At 29.6% G+C, this 22,497-nt stretch overlaps 1 protein-coding gene, 1 long non-coding RNA gene and 2 other non-coding genes across 4 annotated transcripts; 1 reads left to right on the top strand and 3 right to left on the bottom strand.

The window, feature by feature from the left end:
• Positions 1–797: 797 nt before the first annotated feature.
• On the bottom strand, positions 798–20,425 carry LOC128396454 (uncharacterized). The gene is made up of 11 exons (XM_053357048.1): positions 19,862–20,425; positions 15,334–15,487; positions 14,699–14,891; positions 12,404–12,530; positions 10,922–11,501; positions 9,837–10,747; positions 7,924–9,767; positions 7,573–7,855; positions 7,180–7,458; positions 6,938–7,091; positions 798–1,918 (listed from the first exon to the last, which is right to left on the bottom strand). The coding sequence occupies exons 1-11, from the start codon at positions 19,912–19,914 to the stop codon at positions 1,787–1,789; spliced, it is 4,710 nt and encodes a 1,569-aa protein (XP_053213023.1). The 5' UTR covers positions 19,915–20,425; the 3' UTR covers positions 798–1,786.
• LOC128396484 (uncharacterized) lies at positions 11,498–13,144 on the top strand. Its single transcript, XR_008326797.1, has 2 exons — positions 11,498–12,246; positions 12,444–13,144. It is a non-coding gene; the product is annotated as an uncharacterized LOC128396484 (long non-coding RNA).
• Positions 20,426–21,821: 1,396 nt separating the features above from the next.
• Positions 21,822–21,905, bottom strand: Trnal-cag (transfer RNA leucine (anticodon CAG)). The gene has a single exon. It is a non-coding gene; the product is annotated as a tRNA-Leu (tRNA).
• Positions 21,906–22,127: 222 nt separating this feature from the next.
• Positions 22,128–22,217, bottom strand: Trnay-gua (transfer RNA tyrosine (anticodon GUA)). Its single transcript is given in 2 exon segments — positions 22,128–22,163; positions 22,181–22,217. It is a non-coding gene; the product is annotated as a tRNA-Tyr (tRNA).
• Between the last annotated feature and the right edge of the window lie 280 nt (positions 22,218–22,497).

The following is a 22,497-nucleotide window of genomic DNA, read 5'->3' as shown; positions in this document are numbered from 1 at the left end:
TGACCTCAACCCATTAGCACAAAATGAGGAAAAAATCTTTTCTAAGTGGCCAAGTTTGTTCATTAATGATAGAAAATTCTATTCAAACTATAAAAACTTGCAAGTATAAGCTCAAACCAGAAATATTTCATTCAAAAGCGAAAATGAGCACAAAATCGTCATTCATATTGTTGAAGCAGCCCATAAAAAACTCGTTGAGTTTTAAAATTTCTTTTGCTGTTTTTTCGAATAAGAAGAGTCTATTCTCTCGTAAAAACGTAAAAAATAATTTTCTATTTTCTTCTTTCAACACGAGGCGCGCTATCTCCCGAACACCCTAATATAATTAGTTGATAATATTTTCTGATACAAAATGGAAACAATTAACTAACCAAGTTAATTAGATTTCATTGTAAGATTGTAATGATTAAAAATAACAACATTGAATTTAATTGTTAATAACCAGTGATGGTTAATCAATGAGCTTAATTGTTGGTGCTTTTATTAATAAAAATTAACTTAGAGGTGAATTAGTTTTGAATAAAGTTACTTGATTAACTTTGGTGGTTAATTGTTACCTCAACTTGTTTAATTGTTGGAAATTTTTTCACCCGGACAATTAATTGAGTTAATTTTTTGACAGAAAAACAAAACTGACAGTTAATTGTCAATGACCTCTTCAAACTAGAAGTTAAATTGTTAACAATCAGCCAACAATCAAGCTCTGTTAACCCTTAATTTTTGTTCCCAAATTAATAACAATTAACTGGTCACATTTACTATTAACCTTTTCATGATAAAAATCAAGATGATTAAGATGATTTTAATTGTGAGTTTTATTTTCTGCTTTTTATTCAATCTTAATTTCATATTAATCATATAATACAATTTAGTTAATTATGATTACCATACTTAAACTAATTGTTGATCAAATTAACAAGTGTGTTTATCTGATTAAGTTTGATTTTTTTGTTGTTGCATCTTTGATTGTTCAGTTAATTGTATTGAAATTAAATCTAATTCATAATTCGTTTCTCTTGTAGTGATAAACTTGATTATCTCCTTGGGCCTAACAATCAACACCACCATCCAAATCCAGATCAAGTTAATTGTTGACAGTAGACAAAGTAATCAAAGATATTTAAACAATAAACAATAGATTGTCATTGATTGTGAGTAATCAATCCTTGCTTTTTTTTGGCAGTTTCGATAATGATGATGATAATTAAGATAAACGGTCTCTTGATAATGTAATAATATTAAAAGAAGAGGCCCTTAGATATGGTGATGAGAGGTGAATATGTAATTGATATAATTAGATGACAATAATGATTAAGATGAGGATAAAGGTGAAAATCAGTCTCAATATAATTAAGTAATTTTTTTCTTCATCCTCTATCATTGGTAATACATGAGGAGGGAAACAGGTAAATTTTTGTTGACATGAGACATGCAAACATCATCATGATGATGATAAGGTGATGATGGCAATGATGATGATGAGATACTGCATATGTACTGACGGTGGTGATTGTTAATCATAGTGGATGATGATGATGATGATGATGATGATAATGATAATGATAGTGGTGCAAATAGTTGTTAAAGGCAAGATACTGTCAAGATTTCAAGTGATAACTTTAAATGAGTATGAAGTGGTTTAGGATTACAGTTATCTGGATAATCCAAAGGTCCATTAATATCCTCATCTTTCCCTCTCTCTCTCTTTCATCATCTGGATAAGAGTGAGAGAGATGATGCAAATGATGCTGATGATGATGATGATGATAATCTGGAGCAAACTAATTTAAGAAAGTTTGGCAACTTTCATGGCAAATGAACATTGAACAGCACAAACATTATCCTCCAAGATTTGATTGTGTTGATATGAAGTCAATAGATTGAAACAATTTTTCACCTTAATCGAATGACAGATTGGCTATAAAAGAAAAGAGCGAAAAAAAAACAAACAATTAGATTATAATAATCAACGATAAAATCGTAAAAATAAATATATTTTTTTTTCGTAATTTAAATCGTGAGTCCAAATAGTAAACAACTAAAATGACAATTAAAGTGTCCATAGGTGCGAAACGATTACAATCAACATTATAAGTTTTTCCTATTATTATTATTTACTCAGATTCTGGGGCAAATTTATACGCTGAAATGAGTCCAGTTGATGAAGATAATGATGATGATGATAATCACAGGTAATTTTATCATTATTATCATTTACCAAGGGACAGATATTAAAGATAATAATAATTTTCAATTGAAAATAAACATGAGATGCTTGGTCTCTCTTGCTGAGAGATTAGTAGGTGAGATCTTGATGGAGAGGAAAAAATTTCCACCTCCAAAAACCTCGGTGGGTTTCTCAAGATTATAAATCGTTTTATCAATTGTCATCCACCATCATCATCTTATATACACCTTCATCTTCATCTTCATCCTCATCATTTTCACATCAGTTGCTTATTTTTTATCACCTTTGGTAGATTTTTTTTCATCTCTCTTTCTCTCTCTCTCTCCAATCTCATCTTTCCATCCTCATCACTTTGTCCATGAGATTAAATTTGGCCAATCTTTGTACATGGTCTTTAATTTTGTCAATCAAGGATATCATCATCATCATCATCATCATCATCATCGTCATCCTATTATCTCAATAGTCCATTAAATTGTCAGGTAAAATGTTTACACTTGGATTAAGGTGACACGGCGACATAGTAACTTTTTTTTTCATTATTAAAAGTAAGAAGTTACAACAATCAAGGTGAAAGAGATTAACTGATTGTTGATCAATAATTCAAAAAGCTAATTAACTAATGAATATTGATCATGTTAACCTGGCCATATAATCCTAATAGACTGTATTAAAAAAAACATTTACAAGGTAAACTGACCAACTCTTTTTTTTGTAATCACATCCGGTAATATGATACTGACCACAGTTACACATTATTATTATTGATATATGTATTTATAAGATCAGGTCAAGGATTATCATCAAGTTAATTAAAATAATGACCATCATCATAAGAGTTAAAAAAAAGGTAATGATCTCTTCAACTGCTCTGATTAACAAATTAAATATTGAGAAAATAATTAACACAAGCTCAGGTAACTCTCTTAAATGTCTTAACAATGATCATCATCATTAAAAGGATGCATGTAAATGTATAAGCACAATCATCATCTTAATCATCAACAATCATCTAATTCAGTAAATATTAATTCTTGAAATTAAATTAACTTATTACAAAAAACAACGGCAGTAATTAAGCATGAATACATTTTAAGGTCAATAATTAAAGTGTACAGATAATATTTCAAGGCCTGAAGAGTTGACAGAAATTAACTAATGACAATTAAGGATAAAGGGCAAAAAACTACCATCACAATTTAATACTAATTTTAAATGTAACGATAACATAAATCTTTATTATAATCCTTAAAATCAACTGATTGCTATGATTAGATTGTGACAATCAAGCAGTGAATTATAATGATTAACAAAAATACACACTCACAGTGGGTAATATGTCAGTAACCATTTGAGATTTAGAAAGTTAAAAATTAAGATATTAATTCAATTTAATAACAAAAAAAAACACTAATCAAACCAATGGTTGTAATATATTGATTGCTTAGCTATTTTTAAATTGTTGACAACAATTTAAACTAGTTAAAAGGTGTAAAAGTGTAACAATCAATTTACAGGTCAACCAACATAAATCATAATAATCATAATCAACCTTGACATGTTATATGTCAAAATAACGGTAAAAAAATAAAGGTAATAAATAAAACTTTTCAATCTATCACCAGGTAAACATGAACAATAATTGAAATAAGTTTGAAATCATATTAAACATTTGATTAAGATTATAAATAAATCAATGATTAACTTAATCTTTCATCATCATCATCATCATCATCATCTCAAATCCTAAATGCGTAGGTAACATTTGATTATAAGGGATTTTATCAACAGTAGCAATTTAAATTGCTTCCAAGTCCAGATTGATTGTATGATGACCATTGAATGTACTTGTTAATTATCAACATCATCATTTGATAATAATCATTAGTTACATTTAAGGTGATCAAAACCATGACAGAATTGAACCAGTAATCAACAATCAAGTAGTTAAATTGTTATCAAGTCAATTTCACATAAAAAGATTTCATTGTTTCCCTAAATGATAATAACCAAGTCATAATCAATTGATTATAATCATGAGACAAATTCAGTGGATTTAATCAAGTAATCAAGTTGATTGTGGTCAGGAAAGTAAAAAAACTATTAATATAAATGGTCAACCTACACTCAGAATACTGGACTCGGTGAGATCATTAAACTTTTGCAACCATTTTGAAATGATTAACAACAATTAAGAGATGATTGTTGAAAATACCATATAAATTCATGTTTAACCAACAATAACAATCCATTTAAATTGTTGTAATTTAATCATAAATTAATATGCGATAATCATCATCGTAGTAACTTTTCCCGAACCCACTCTCAATTTTATCCACCACAAAATGAACCACCACCACCACCATCAGCACCGCCGCCGCCGCCATCACCATAACAATTACGATAACAATTGATAACAACTAACTGAATTAAATCTAATTACCTTGGTGAATGACAGTTGATTAAAGTTGAAGGAACATTTTTTTTCAGGTTCAACATTGGAAACTTTTAGATATGTTTAACTATTGAAATCATGATTGTTGATTATTATCAATTTACAATCAACTGAAAATCATCATCAACATGATTGACAATTTTGATGTGAAAGTAAAGGAATCAAATTGTTTGAATAAATGAGGATAAAAGTAAAAACTTTTTACTTCATTTTTTGATTAACTATTTATAGATTTGGAGAGTTAATTTTTCATCAACAATTTAAGTTTAATTTACAATAGCAAATGAAACTGTTGGTCAATGATTATTGTTACGATTAAAGTTAAGAAAAATAATTTATTGATTGACATCATGATTAAAATTCAATTCGCAATCAATAACAACAATAAATTGAAATTTAGTTCAAATTATAATGGGAGTTTAAATCGGATTTTTTTTTTCGTTCACAACTTTGATCATCATCACTAATTATGAATTAGATTATTATTAATAATTTAATTTTTATGATTCGGTTTCATTGTTAACTCATACAACAATCAATAAAAATCACGATGATGATGATGATAATCATCATGTTTTCATTTCTGAAGATGAGAAAATAATTCAAACCAATTAATTGATTGGTGGTAGAAATTAAAATTAACATTTTCACTTTTTTGTTGTTATAATATATCATAGATTTAAATTTGAACAGAAATTAAAGTTTACATCATCAAATTTGATTAGGATTGTATTTAATAGTTAATTGTGATTAACTATGAAATTGACCTGATCAGTTAACTTATTTAACTGTTAAAGTTGAACAATCAAAGTTTAATGGTCATATTGAAAATAATAATAGGGACCATTAGTAGGGAAGTAATTTAAACTAACCAAGTATTAACAATAAGCGTAACTAAATTAATCTGAAACACAATTATCACAATTAAGGTAAAAAAAAATCATCTAATATTGTTCATCATCATGTAATACCAAGGGTAACGATTTAGTAACAGTTAACACACACACACACAATGGTAACAATAAATACTAATCATTTTATCAAATGATTACTGATTAGTGCGTATATATAAGTTTAATTGTTAAATTAGCATGTAATTTAAAAGTGATTAAATTGCTCAACCATTTTAATATTGACCCATTTGCAAATCGATAAATTTGATTAGAGACAAATAACTTTCCAATCCCTATGAAAGATTGACCAGCAAAATGATAATCATAAACAACAATTTAAATGTAACATCGCAATGACGCACATACACAGTTTAACTATTGAGGTTAATTGTTAAGCTGATTACAATTTACAACGGTAATTTTTTTTGTCTTTAAAGTTTCATCTTATTCTGACCTGAGGCCATTTTTATGGGTGAAAATTCGGTGACCCATTTAACTGCCCAATGGGATGGAAATTAATAGCAACTAACTTGATCCTATGTTATTTTCGTTGCAAAGATCAACAGTAAGTAAATTGCTAATTTTAGACTTGATTAGTTCCGTGTATTTGACCATCGATCAAAATCAAGCTCAATAATAGTAATAATAACATAGGTAAATGGTCATTGGCCTAATATATAATTCATCGGTATAATAGTTGGCCTTTTATTAGGGCAAACTAAAAGGTAAATGACCTCATAACCTTGGGTCACTCGTTGGTTTACCAGTGTTAACATGGTGATGACCGTTTTCCCGATGACCTGACCTGAGTGACCTCTTTCTCTGTCTCTCTGCTTACAATGTTATTATTAAAGAGGAATATTGATAATCAATGTATTAACTTGATTGTTTGATAACTTTTTGAATGAATTTAGAAAAGTTTTCCTTTTCTATGAACTTAAATACAAATCAACTTCTAGGTCATTGTAATGATTTAAAGATTAAAATTGGATTATTATCATCATCTTAAAGTATATGTAGTATATAGAATTATGTAATGATGAATAGTAAAATGATTAAGCATTTTACATTTAATTTTTATGAAAATGAAAAGGTAAACCAACTAAACCAATTCACATATGATTAGTTTCACAGGTAAGCTTTTGTCCTGAATGATAATAAAGTAAACTACAAGTTACCTGAGGAGTAACAAAAGGTTAAAGTAATAAAAAAAAGTTTTAAAATTAACTAATTCAGTTTTAAATTTGTTTTCTATCCTTTGGAAAGTTAATAAATGTGAATAATAGTAAATCTATGTTTTAAGATCATAAATTTGAAAACATTAAACTCAACGATTCAGCTAAGGTAAGCTAATTGTTTCAGCTATTTAAAGGCCGCATTTAATTGTTAATTGTTACTTACTCCTTCATTTGTACAGATACACATGGTACAGGGTGAGGGTCTCATAGATCGGCCAGTTTTGATTAGTTTACCGGCCATAAGACAAGAATCTCCAGTATCTCGCCATTTAGTTACATCAATTGAAGGTAAAGATAAACATGGAACTCGAGGATTTCTATTGGGCAAAATTTAAAGAAAGAAAGAGAAAAGGAGAGAAAATTGTTAATTTAGTGAAATTTAGTCTCGATATTTTTTTCGCTTACAGGAATGAATCAGGAAGATCCATAACATGACGTTGAATAATATCAATTGAATCTGAATTGTCACAAATCACTTTGGCCAGACTCATTTTACGAATTTCATTCAACTGAGCTTCGGTGAAACGTATGAATGGATCATTTGTTTCATGCCAAAAACGATCACATCGTTTCAATCGTTGGAATTGGAGTCCTAATACACAGCCGAAAGTTGGCCCAACTGAACCACCATGTAAAGCAGTTTCAGAAATACCACCAGTGAATAGATCGATATCATCAACATGCCTTGAGAGATGGAAAAGAAATGACAATATCGATTAGATAGAATTAAGAATATTTTTTTACAAATGTTTAAATTAAGAAAATTGTTTGTATTATGGAGATTCGACTAATACTTACTCGTAAAGTTTTTTCAATCGTGAAATTAGATTAGGTGAAATTTCATTCGACAAATCGTCAAATGTTTTCGCTCGACTCATATTACAAGCTACTCTGTATTCATTATAAGGAGGAATTCCATGATCACGAGCACGTTGAATATTCAATGAAATAAGATCCATTCCTGAGAAAGGAACCTTTCGATCCTCGAACAAATGATTGGTCACTTCTTCGGTAATTGAATTGTCCAAAGTCTCAATACTATTTGTAATGATTCCTCTGAGAATATTATCAATAGCACCAGCTGATTGTAAATAAAGAGAATAAATTAGTAATTAGAATTAAATTTAACAAGTATTCATGAGAATTTACCTGAATAAAGCATGTCTGAATTGAAGAAGGAACTTCGAAGTTTAAGTGGTCCATCAACTGGTCGAAAGGTTCTACCAAGACGAGCGAATGATGGACGAAGAAGTGAATGACCAAAACGGAAAACAGCGGCCGCGAATTCATTGAAAATAACTGGTCGACAGTTTGGATCATAACCTTCATGATAACCTGAGGTTGAAAGGGCAAGTCCAAATTTGTTCAAATAATCGATACCCAAGACTCGAGGTAAAAATTCACCGTAAGTGACACGTTGAAGAAGCGCACCGACAATCTTACGACCGGTTTGATAAAGTTTCTCATCATCCCAATGAGGATTAACTGAGGCCAATTCTCCGACAATTTTGTTATGCTGACGAAGCCAAATGGTGTGCATACAGGCCAAACTTGGTTGTTCCGATGATCGTACGTCACCCGCTTCGAAACAAAGTCCAGAAGGTGCAACACATTCAGGATGCTCTGAGGTTTGTGGTAGTAGCTCTTTGTGACCTGGAAGTGGATGACGGGTTGCATTAAGCCGACCACCGGTTAACGAACGTAACATACGAGCTTCACAAGGATCAGAACCATAAACATTGGACCCATCAAGTAGCGGTGTAATTTGGTTGATCTGCTCTCTTGGTCCAAGGCGAGTTTGACCATTTATCGACCGAACAGAATGTAAACATTGACGTTTACCAGTAGTTGAATTAACGGAGGGAAAATGTGGATCATTTTTGGGAATTAGAATTGGATTACATTCAGGGTGAACTGTTTTTCGAGAATCGCAAGATTTACAATTTAAAATTGTGTTACCAGGACCCAAGTACATCGGTGTAAAGGTAAGATCGTGATCAAGAAATTGACCAAATTGCATAGTGACCAAAGCATAACGAACATGAGGTGAACTAATATCATAGTGCATTGAGGTTGATACTAAACGACCAGAGGGCAATATTTTACCCGATTTGGTCTTTTTTCGAGGTGAAGCGATTCCGTCATCGTATCGGGAAGGTAAGAAACGGTCAAAAGTTTTCAGCGAATTACCAACAATCGGATTTTTTAAATTGTTACACCAACCGGTGTAGGTACGGAATGGAGTTGTATGGTCACAGGGTGTTGGCTCTTCGAAACAATCACTTGACCTTAATGCTGCTATTTCGGGTAATGGTCGAGCATCTCCAAGTTCAGCAAGATCGATTTCAGGTAACATGGTCATAATATCATCTAAAGCAAATTTTAACGATCGTCCAACTTCACGATCCTTGTGTCGTTTGATAAGTGATCGAACTAAATTGTTGGAAATTATTTCAAGAACAAAAGATGTGTTGCCCATTTCGATTGCTTGTCTTTTGGGTCGAGCGAAACCTAAATGTTCAGCTTGAGGACTTCCTCGAGGAGCTCCTTGACCTATTGAAGATCTTTCCAATTGTCGTAAATTGTTAATTTGTACTGATGCTTTTTCAAGTGTCTCCTTCATCACAGCTTGAGGTATTCGACTTTGGGAAGATTCAGTTTTCCATGGGTCAAAATTTATTGTCGGAATATTGGAACAGTATTGGAAAGCGTTAAGATAAGCATCAGATAAAACCATAGTCGAAGGTTGAACGAAGTCCATACTATCACCGTTAGCGCAGATTAAACTTGCTAAACTTGCTTTTCGAATCTCGGTTAATTGAGCTTTACTAAAGGACGAAGGTGGTAAATCGTTTTCGTACCAATATCGATCACCACGTCGAATTGCATTAAATTGTCGAGCAAGAAGACAAGCAAAAGTCGGTCCAACAATAGCTCCTGGAAGTGAAGCTTCGGCAAGTCCACCAGTAAATAAATCGATATCATTAACATCCCTTAAAGAGACAAAAGACAATTAAAAGAAAATTATTAATAATTGTTTGGTTCATGATAAATGATCTTACTTATAAACGGTAGACAATTTTTGAACGATTGTAACATTTAAAATGGTTGTTAAATCATCCCAATTACGAATTTCTGGTTCAATTGAACAATATCGACGGACATGAGTGTAACTTGGAATACCATGATCGCGACCTTGTTGAATAATAATTGCAACCAAATCGAGACCTTCTTTTGGTTCTTGGACAATATTATTTGTTAATTCACGGGAGACAAAAACATCGGGTTGGTAAGCATTTTGTGAAATAAGTCCCATCAGATATTCATCAAATTTAGCAACATCATAGAGATCAGATGGATTGAAATAAGTTTCGGACATTTTTCGAGTACCAAGCATGGCCAATTTAGGTGAATATCTTTCTAATCGTGAGGGTAACATTGAATATAAAAAGGGTAACACTGCAGTAGCAACGGCATTGTCCATACTTGGATCGATTTCCATATTATATCCTGAATAGAATCCATCGGTTAAAGGAATAAGATCATATTGAGTTGTAACTTCGGAACCAAGAAGAGCTGGAACAAGTTCAGTGTAAACAATGTGTTGAATTTGACCGGCAACAATTGCTCGAGATTCTTGGAATAATTTCTCATCATTGTAATGAGGATTAAGAGAAGCCAATTTACGGGCGATTCGATTATGTTCACGTAACCATAAAGTGTGCATCAAGGTTAGACCAACATTCTCATTGACCCGAATATCACCAGCATAGAAACAACCTTTACCGGGTACATGGCTCATCGAACCACGACAATCTTGGGCTCCGTCCATAGCGGGTAATAGTTCACGTTTAACTCCATTTTTACCTTGGACCAATTGAGATTTAAGTTGACCATCTTTGAAGCTTCGAATAAGGTGAGATTCCTCTTCCGATGATCCATAGATTGTTGATCCATCTAAAAAGGATGTGACCTGACATACAAAAGATGCAAAAGAGATGTTAAAGAAAGTAAATTAAAAAACGAAAGATTAACAGATTTTTTTGTGGATTAACGTTTTCAAAGTAAATCAAAAGGTGGCAGCAGATTTATCATTAAATTGATTGTTACTTTCAATTTGGATTAACGGGTGATTGTTGATAATTACCTGATTAACTTGTTCTCTGGGTCCAAGGGTACAACCTAATCTGATACCTGGACATGATCGTACATAATCAATACAAGTTTGTTTCATTTCTATGTACATTGGATCGTCTCTTTGAATTCTTATTGGTAAACATTCAGGGTGGATTAGATTTGATTTGAGGCCACAACATTTGATACGATGACCACGATGACCAACCATTTGAGCGGTGTGATAGAGATCATGGAAAATAAATTCTCCAAAAAAGGCAAGTAATGTAGTAATATGAGGATGTTCAACCTCAGAACCTTGGTGAACCCTAATGGAGACATCACGAGCCGATGGGAGTTCACCACCGGTAACTGAAGCTCGAGGAGATGAAATAGAATCAGCATATTGGGAAGGAAAATACCTTACATAAGATGTTACCGAATTACCCCAATAAGGATGTTGAACATTATTACAATGACCCGAAAATGAGCGATATTTACCAGGATGACAAGGTAAAAGGTTAACCTTTCGAGGACACTCATTTTCAAGTAGAGTTCCTCTTAAATCGGTCGACCCTAAATTGGTAATAATATCATTACGAGATAGCTTAAGACTGACCACCGATCACCACAAAACAAACCAAAATCAAGAAAGAGAGAGAGAAAAGAACAAAAGTCCAAGAAAACGATCAAAAACCAAGCCCAAAAAGAATAGAACAAAAAAAAAAAAGAACAAAAAAAAATTATTAATCACAAGAGAAATTCTCAATCAAAAGAAAGAGAAAAAAGAACATAAAACCACAACTTAGAAGATGAATTTTGAAGAAATTCACAAACTAGATGCAACCATACTTACGAATTTATAATCTAACAACTAAATTAAACACTTTAATTGCGAGAACAATTAAAAAAACGTTAATCACAAACGAATGAGGAAATAAAAACATTGGAACATTTTTCCAACTAACAAACTGAGTTTTCCCTCCAATACCAGAGGGCAGCGCATTCGTCGTTCAGAAATCAAATTACAAGATTAAAAACTAATTCTAATTGATTAAATTAAATTGTTCTTTTAATTGTGTTAAGTAGTTTAACTATTTATGGATAAATTTGTGTTCCAAGTGTCTACTGATTACAATTACATCTGTAAAGGTTGTATTTATGTTTCTACCTCGTTTGTGAGCCGCTTTAACGGTTAACCCCTTTAGATGAATATGAAAATTTATCTTCATTTGAATGTTTTCATTTTCTTGAATAGAATTTATGTTTTTCTATTAAATTGTGATTCGTGATTTACAATTATTTTTAATATTTAAATAATGTTAATAATCAGTTAACTATATTCTTCTTCTGATAACTGTAAGTATTCAATTGTTGAGATAAATTAAGTGTATTTTTAACAGTTAATTTGTGTTACATTAATTTACGGTTTCACTTTTTGTGTTTTCTTTTCTATATCATCTCAATGTTGTTGATTTTTTCTTCTTTTTAATTTTCTATTTTAATGTTGGTTTACCTGTTGGCGATTATTTTTGATGATTCTTCTGCAATTAAAGCTGGACGAGAGAAATTTTTGGCAACAATTTTGGTCCGAGAAGCAGCAGCAAGAAACCATCCTTGTGATCCAGGCGTTTGAATGGCTCCTATTACATGATTGGAATGGAAAAGAAAAGAAATTGAAAAAAAAGGAAAAATCAGAATTTGATCAATTTGGATTATTCTTTAATCCTCCGGCATTGTGATTAGATTATCCTGTTTTTTATATTCTTTCTTTAAATTATCACTCCGCTAATGTGAACACATCATGATCCATGTTAATTTGGTGACATAATCACTTTTGTGATCAATGAAAGTGGTCACATTAATATTTTGATTGTTCTCAAAATTTAATTTCTCAGGACATTTATCACAATAGCTTTTAGATAATCTACTCAATATCTAATTGATAATTACAAGAAGAAAAAAACTCATTCCTACTCTTATTGTTATTCCCAATTAATACAATCACAATTATCTGTTGGAAAAAAATAGCAAATTCTTAATTGTAAATAATTCTCACCGTAATCATACTAATCATTGTGCTTAATCATCTCACTAATCAATTGTGTCTATCGCATGTGAAGCAGGAAAATCAAATCAAATGTCAACCAACACATAAATCATTATATGATTTACATTGGATTATTTGTCTTATTGTGATTAACCAACAACAATCAAACCATTCAACCCTAATAACACAATTAACTGTTGAACAAAAGCTGATCAACTTTTACTTTTATTTTGATTAGTTGAATAATTCACATGATAATCAAAATAAGACAATTAGAAGGAAATTTAATCATTCATATAACAACAAAAAAGGGAAAAATTTAAATCGTGATGATGATTAAGATCTGATATTGATTACAATTATGATCATCACTTTGATGATCATATTGATCAGATAATAAATGGTAATGATTTTCACAATTGACCAACAATCAACAAGCTCAATCATAATCAACCATAAGACACTCACAATACAAGGTTAATTTAGTTAATCAACCTTTAATTGTGATTGTTATTATTGATTAAAATTACCAACTGATTGTAAAATCTGATAATCAATGGTAATAACATTAAACTTAATCATCTTCTAATTGTAATGAATAATAATGAAAGTGTATAAATAATATAAGAAAACCACAATTAACTTTAATCATGCCAACCAAAAGTAAATCAAACTTTTCCTTTAACAATTAATTTAAATTGTCAATATTAAATTAGAATAACTTTCCAAGGTAATTAGAGATTAACTTTTAATCATTTGACAAATCAAAGACATCAAGCTGATTAAATCAAGGTAAAATTAACTTAATTACTTAACCATCAACAGTTAATCATCATCGCGAACAATTTAATTAAGTAAATGATTAAAAAAATTTTTACTTTCAAGTGAAATTTATATTGAACAATTTATTCAAATTGAGATTTTTACTCACACACAACAATTAATTGAGGATTTAAATTGTTCAAAAATAAATTGTTGTTATTAACTCATTGTTTTCAAGATGATTATGATTAACCTGATATAATGATATCTAATTTATATGTCAATTGATCAGTAATCAGTTGATTGTTGGATAACAATTTTTATGATGAAAAGTATAAATTATTATACAAGTAACAATTTAAGATGAAACTAATCACTTGATAATTTAATCATGTTTTATTTATGACAATTTATAACCAACCCAAAGTTAATTGTTTCTCGTTGTTGGCTGATTGTTAATTGTTAACATTTTCCTCGTTATTATCAAGTAAATAATTAAAACTTTCACTCCATAATTAAAGGTTGATCTTATTTTCTTAATCATAATCATCACTTTTAATTGTTCGTGATCACTGTAATGATTAATAACAATATAAAAACAAAATTAACAAATTAACTTAATTGATTACAATATATTTTTCACGATCTTCGTAACAATTTAATTTAATTGTGTTACCGGAACAATTAAACTTTTCATTTCTAATTAACTTATTAATAAAACAATTACAATTATATATTTTAATCAATCAGCAAATTAACATCTTGATATAAATACAACATCAATTTTTAATCACTGTTAATGTAAATTAATTTAATTAACAATATCGAAACTAATTAAAAGTTAGTTAATCATTTTGACACTTTCATTCAAAATCTCATATCGATATCGTGGTCATCAATTAACTACGAGCAATCAAATCAAATGATCAACTAGTAACATGGAAAAAACTTTGATTAGTTAATCTAAATTGTAGTTTAAATTGTCAACAATTAACTTACCACTCGACAATATATTTGGTTCAATATCTTCAAGTCGTTTCCTAACAATTTGATCAGCTTGATTAACGACATCATTTAAACCCAATGAAGGTGAAGGTATTTCCTTTAATGCTTGATTGCGACGTAAATCACTGTTAATTGTTGAACTTAATGATGATCCATCCAATGGTGGAGATGAGTTAATTGTGTAACCCTTTAATTCAATCAGATAAAGAGAGAAAATTAATCACAACAATTAACAAATAACGTCGATATGCTTGACCAAAAGGGAAAAAATCTCAACAGATAATTTAATCATTCCAGCGATGGAAAAGTTGTAATTGTTATGGATAATTAACTAACTATCATCATCATTTAATCAATTACATTGGTTAATTGTTAGGAAGGTCATTCCATATGATTAAAGTCCTTGATTGTAACTTTTATTAATATAAACAACATTGATTATAAATCCAATGGATATTAAATCATCACAGTTGATCATCAATTACGACTTGTAATTAACATCCTTTTCTATGGTTAAATTGTTAACAATTAAGTGATTAAATTGTTTATTCAGCTCATTAGAAACCTTGAATATTTGTTTCATTAAACTGAATCAGTTAAATTGTTACAACAATTAGTTAATCATTTACCTTTGAAATATCAATTAAAGCTGATAGAGCTGCTCCATTGAAATTACGTCCTTTGTGTCGTTGACTTTGAACAATTGGAACAATTAAATAATTAATCAAAACAATTAAACATAACCATGATTTAAGTATCCACAATAAGCCAATCTTTGATTTCCTGTAAGTAACAATTAGTAATAATTAATAAATCGCCATCAAATCTTAACTTACTGTTGTTGATCAATTATAATGAATGACAAAAATTCATTAATCATTAATGATGAATTTACATTTAACATGATCAGTTAATTTTTCTCAATGATTAACCAATTGTTGCTTCCTCATCATCATCACCTTAATCATCATCATCTTAATCATCAACAATCAACATTTTTCTGTGACCTAAATTGTTAACTTGACATAAACTCGATAACAATCAAGAGAAACATGAAAGACAAAAACTTGATTAACAATTAATTCTAACAGATAATTAGTCCTTAATTAGGAGTTTAATTAAGTTCACTGATCAAGATTATGATTTACAATCAAATTTTGTAAGGTCAATTGTAAACTTAATTGTGATTTATTTTGATTGTGATGGTTAACAAAAAGTTGGTTTCATCTAAAAGCAAAATAATCAAGCAATATAAATATAACTATTTAGCAATTGATGATTAGTTGATTGTGATTTTAAATTGAATCAATCAAAGTGTAATTTATAATCAGACAATATTTTTCATTTGAAAATCTTAATCAATATTTTTTAAATTGTTACACTGAGTTGATTAAACCAATGTTTAAATTGTTGAGAATCAATTGATCGAGACAAATTGATTTGATTGTTATTAGTGATGATGATGATTTATAAAGAAAGTGATAAAAATGGATTACAATTAAAACTAATTGAATGTTATCAACCAAATTAAAGAGCTAAAATTAAGCTCTTAATTTAGACAATTAGTCTGATTGTTGCAATCATTTAATACCGATCAGTTTTAACTGAATTAAATTGTTTACATTTTCCATGTTGAAATAATTATCAAACTGATTGTTTGTTGCTCATTTAATTAGACAATTTAATCGTTGTAACTGATGGCTAATTAATTTTTAAATTAACATTTAAATTAAATTGTGACTGTGATGATTGTTGATCATTTAATTTAATTGTTCGTAGAAACTTTTTCAATTGTTTTCGTATCAAAAGATCAAAGTTGAAAAACTTTTGTTGAAAACTTTTCGAGTTCTTAATAGTTCTAACGATTTCGAAATTTTCTTTTTCAGGTCAATCATCGCTTTCGATTTCAATGAAGATGACCATCTCTCTCTCTCTCTCTCTCTCTCTCTCTCTCTCTCTCTCTCTCTCAATTTATTGACGGTCAATCAACGATATTTCACCGAAAGCAAATTAAATTAGATTAGTTTTCGAGATGGTCAACTCAAACTACGATTTTCTGACCTACAGTTGCTGGTAAAAGTCAACAAACTTGTTAGCTAAATTGTTGATTAGCTAATTGTCCAATAATTAATTGTCCACTCAATCATATGAATAAATATTCAAATGTCACTTTAGCACTGTTTTAATAAGATATTATCTTATTATCAACAATAAGATAACCGGAAGAAAATTAAATTCGAGGTTAAAGAAAAAAAAAAGTTCTAACTCTCGGAAAACTTTTCCAACATTCAGATGATTATCTAATAATAATATACAAAGTTAATTGCTGTATTCTTGCGTTGATGTTTATGATTTAACAAACTACAATTAAAGTGAAAGTGAACAGATAAACAATTTAATCACAACAGCAAAACAACAATTAACTAACTATTCAAGTTTTATGTTTCCCCTTTTATGTATACAAATATATATAAACACGCGTTGACAATACGTGCTACTTTTGTTAATTAATTAATTGTGATCATCATAAACATAATCATCTCCCTCTTTAACCAGAAACAATTAAGGTCTTTGATCACGATTAAAGATTTACAATTAATACCAATTGCTTATGAAAAGGTTTTAAACTAATACAAAAGTTTTTACAGATTGACCTGGTTAACCCTTTTGTCAAATTAAATCATGACAATTGGTCAACAATTTAAAGGCAACCTAAATTAATTAATCAATTACTATCATCATAACTAATTGAATTGACCATTTCCGAGTTGAAAATTGTCATCAAGCGTGAAAATTAAGCTAAACAATCAACTAATTGTTCAATATTTTCCTTTTTGTGATAATACTTTTACTATTGACCCTTTTGCTATTCAATTTCAAGGTTTTAAAAACTTTTCAACTCAACAATTAAGTTAATTGTTTGGGTGTAACCTTAGTACTTTAAGTCATCATCAAAATTGATTAAGATTTTCATTTAATTGAAAATCATCACAAAGAAATCATGATCACTTGGTAAAACAATTAAAATCGGATTAAGATGAAATCTTTCAATTTGATTTTGATTTTGGGAAAAATTTTCCCAACAATTAAGGTAAATATTGATCAACAATCAATTGATGATTGAAATATCATCACCATCATTTGATAATCATCATCATCTCACTTTAATCAACTTTCACATGATCATCATCATGATTGTAATTATAATCTCTCAAATTGTTACTAATCATGTTGATCAAATCAGTTTCTGGATTCTAATTTCATCTTAATTGTCATAAAATTGATGATAATGATAAGGATGATTTACTTATTACTTTTCATCAAGTTAATCATTACAATCAACAATAAGAGGAGATGATGAAACAACATTGATTCAGTTTCTCATTGTTGGTCAATAATAATACACCAATTGTGATAGAAAGTTAATTGTGATCAAATTAAATCATGTCTAGAACAATTTAATTGCTTTTTTCTGATGTTGGTCAATCATTATCAATCCATCATCATCATAATCATCAAGCTCATCAAATATTAACAATAAGAAATCAACACAATCAACACAATCAACATAATATAATAATAATTATACTGAAAATGAGCTTAATTGTTAAGGATTAAAGATCAATCTTTTTATAACTGAATCAACAGTTAATCATGATCAACAAATCAACTAGAGATTTTAACTTTAACTTTTTTTTCAATTACAATCAATCATCATTATCAACAATTAAACAATCACCATCAACACCGTTTAACAACAATTAGTAATGATTATCACCTAATCCGTTTCACGATTAACTGATTATCATTATTGACAATAGTTAATTGTTACTGATTGAATATCATAATAAACAAGGACAGTGGGACAATTAAGACCTTCTTACCTTAACACTATTAACAATCAATGTCAACAATTGTTTATTTAATCATCAACAATTAATTTTTTGATGGTGAAAATATTTAAAAACATTGTTGTCATCATGAAATGTTTAATTGTTTGAGCTAAATTGTTTGACGATTAGTTTTTGATAAAACAAATCAACAATTAAACTCAACTGATCACAATTAATATTCAAATGGAATCTTAAAATTTTAAATGATTAACATTGGATGATTATCATTGATGTAACAATTAAGAACAATTTAAATCACTTGAGAATGGAAATTTAAATTTTCTAATCAATTGATTGATTGTAAATCAATAAATCTTACAAAGTTTTACCATCTCAATTTAGTGAATCATTTTAATTGTTATTCAATAATAAAAGAGACAACAAATCATTTTAAATTGTTTGTGATTAAAGTTAAATTGTTGTTGATTTTCATGGTAACACTCACACATATGAAAAGCTGATTGTATTTATCTTAATAAGGTTTGAATTTAGTTAAGGTCACAGAGCCAAATTTAGCTAAATTGTCAACAACAATTAACTTTCACTTGATTACAAATTCAACATTCATATTAATTAAGCTGATTACAAAATGTTAACCATTAACAATACATATTAAATTACAGGGTCAATTGTGATGATTAAATATGTGTATGATTTTATTACCGGCTTTTGCCAATGTCGATGAACAATTAGTAAATTGTTGAGAAATAAACAGCTAATATAATGATTAAGGTGTAGGTTGGGTCTGGAAATATGAGATTTAAATTTGATTTGAGAAGAGGAACTAAATTGTTAATTTAATTTTACTAAACAATTTAAACTAAATTAACTGTTTACCAAAAAGTTTCAACAACTTTTAATTAAGTCAAGTTTATATTATTATTAAATATATATTGAGTGTCATTCTTAATTAATCATTAATTGTGAGATATAATTAAATTGTTTGGTAAGGGAAAGTGAAATTAAAATTTAATTTGATTACTGATTGTGTTAGTTTAACATTGATTGTTGTTGTTTTTGTAATAATTTCAATGTCACTCATTTAAAGCTAATCATTTGATATTAATTGTATTTTGTTTAAATATTTAAATGATGATGATCAAGGTGTTTAAATAACAATTAGTTAAACAATTATTATCAATTTGTTTTAATCATTGAGAAAACAAAAAGTTTAATCATGATTAGTGAAGCTAATTGGTTGGATTGACAAGATAATTAAAAAGTTTGCTTTGAACCCCAAAGGGCAAAGTAACAATTAACTTACCCTTGATTGTATCGATACGAAGGTGATTTAATTGTACAACTGATATAATCCATTTTGTTGATTGTAACAATTTAATTCACCACAAAGAGAAAATTTAAAAAAAAAAGTTATTATCGAAAAAGTAAAAAATTAAATCACAATTAAAGTTCACAGAAAACTCAATAAGAAAACGAGAGAAAAATATTATCCATGGTAACGATTGGAGAAAATTGAAATCAGTTGATTAACATGATGATTAAGTGATGAGGTTAATCACAATTTGAACAATCAAGAGAAAAGAGATGATCAGAAATGATCGTTAATGGATGAAAACGTTACAACGAAACGATGCAAACTCTTGTAACGAAATGGAAAATGTGAAAACAAGGTAAGTTTGAGGTAAGAAAACTTTGTTTAGAACTTTTTTTTCGCTTCTCTCTTTCTCTCTCACTTGTTAACCATCTGATTTATCATCTTAATCATCTTCCTCTTTCTTTTCTATCTGTCTAATATTTTTGTTATCTTCTTTTTTTCTCTTACACAATTTCGAGCGGATTCACTTCGTTTTTGGGGTCGGGACATTATGTTGTTTGGAGGATAAGAAAATTATCATCAGGATAACATCATCTTCATCGTGAAGGATGAGAAGAGAGAGAGAGAGAGAGAGAGAGAGAGAGAGAGAGAGAGAGAGAGAGAGAGTTACATTTTTCGAAAGAGAGAAAGTAAGAGGAAGGCGGGTTCGAATTTGAATCGACGAATCGAAGGGAAGAAAAAAGATCAGGATATTCCTGTTTTCGCTTATTCCACCTTCATGGAATTCATGGACAGAGAAGAGAATCTTCACTTTATCTTCTCTTTCTTTATCATCTCTCATCTCTCTCTCTCTCTCTTTCTCTCTATTATCTTCTTTAGGTTAGTAAGGCCAAAAACGATGTTTATCGTTTTCTTCTTCATTTCAAATCTCTCTCTTTTTCTCTTCTCATCTTCATTTCCTCTCTTTCTTTTTTACCTTATCTCACTTTCCTCTTCTTCTTCTTCTTGTAATCATAATTTTCGTCTCATTCGTGATTCTTTTACACTTCATCATCATCTTCATAATCATCTTTCCAATTCTACGTCAGATTAAGAAACTTTTCCTTTTCGTCCTTGGCGAACTTTTAATTTCAACTATCACCCGAGGCTAAATTACGATTGAAGTAATAAGAAATCCTAAACATAAATAAGATTACCAGTGATCATCCATATGAATCCAATTGATTTTAAGATTATCAGTTTTTCAACCAATGGTTTCAAATTGTTTATCAAAGTTAAATTCTGATCAAAGTAATAACACTAACCAGTAATATCATCAAAACGATTTTGTTTTTTATCATTAAATCAAAATAATTTAATGTTGATCAAAAGCGATTTGTCAATGAGATTATGATTAATTGGATAACTTTTCATCTTCTTAATCAACTACTGCTGTGAAAAATTAATACGGTAAACTTGGAGATGAAGATGAATATGAAAAGAGTTCCCAACGATTTAAATGATAACATTCAAAAATAATCGAACTCCCCTACTGATGAACAATTAAAGATTAACGATTAGCTCAATTGTTCAAAACGTTTATCAGAATGATAATAATTTCCGTTCGTAAAGTCAACCTGAAATTATCGTAATTATATGAATGATGATCATTCAGAAGAGAGTGATGATCATGGAGAACGATGGTTGATCACCTTAAGGAAGATAAAGTAACATGATGGATGAAAAGTTCCCTTGGTGAATTTCCTTGGTGAGTGAAAAAAACGATTCCATGATTAGAATAAACAAAAAATATCGATTTTATCAAAAAACCATCTTCGTTTGATTACCATTCATTCAGACTTGAAATGAAACTTTCAGAACTGAACTTTTCTTGAGATGAAAAAAAGTAAAGTTCATATGATGCATGAAACAAAAGATTTCGAACTTGATGAAAAAAAAAAGTTTCCTTTGTCAGAAGTGGGATTCGAACCCACGCCAGATAAATCTGACTGCGACCTGAACGCAGCGCCTTAGACCACTCGGCCATCCTGACGGTCAGAATACAGAGAAGGTGAAATTCTCGATTAGATTCGTAATAATATTCAAATTTCCAACGAAGTAACGAAAAACTTATGATAAACTTTCCATCAAGACACAAGTTGCATTTCTTCAACTTCTATTCATCTACTAAGGAACAGATTTGGTTGGAACTTTTCAATTTCTAATCGTCATTTTATCCCGACGATAAAATCGATTCCAGGGACAAAAAGTAGCTTCCGTCGAGCCGGATTCGAACCAGCGACCTAAGGATCACCATTAAATGTTCAACTACAGTCCTCCGCTCTACCAACTGAGCTATCGACGGTTATATAATCTTCCCGATTAACGGTACTATTTGAATAAAACAGTTTTCGCTCGAGGCGATCATGATCATTTTTTTAATTCTCTCTCTCTCTCTTTATAATAGTCGGGTTTTCATCTGATTAACAGTTAATTAATTACTGACTTTTATCAACTCGATTCTATTCTCGTAAATGTTGTAATTTTCATATTCTATTATCGAGATAATTATCACCGATTGCTTGTTAATTGTTGTGATCAGCATTTTTTTGTCGCTCTAATTGTTGAACATGTTGATTAACTTG

Source organism: Panonychus citri, unplaced genomic scaffold, assembly GCF_014898815.1.
Source record: "Panonychus citri isolate SS breed McGregor unplaced genomic scaffold, ASM1489881v1 Contig00023, whole genome shotgun sequence".
Classification (NCBI taxonomy): Eukaryota; Metazoa; Arthropoda; class Arachnida; order Trombidiformes; family Tetranychidae; genus Panonychus; species Panonychus citri.
This window is presented reverse-complemented; position numbering and strand designations above follow the sequence as displayed.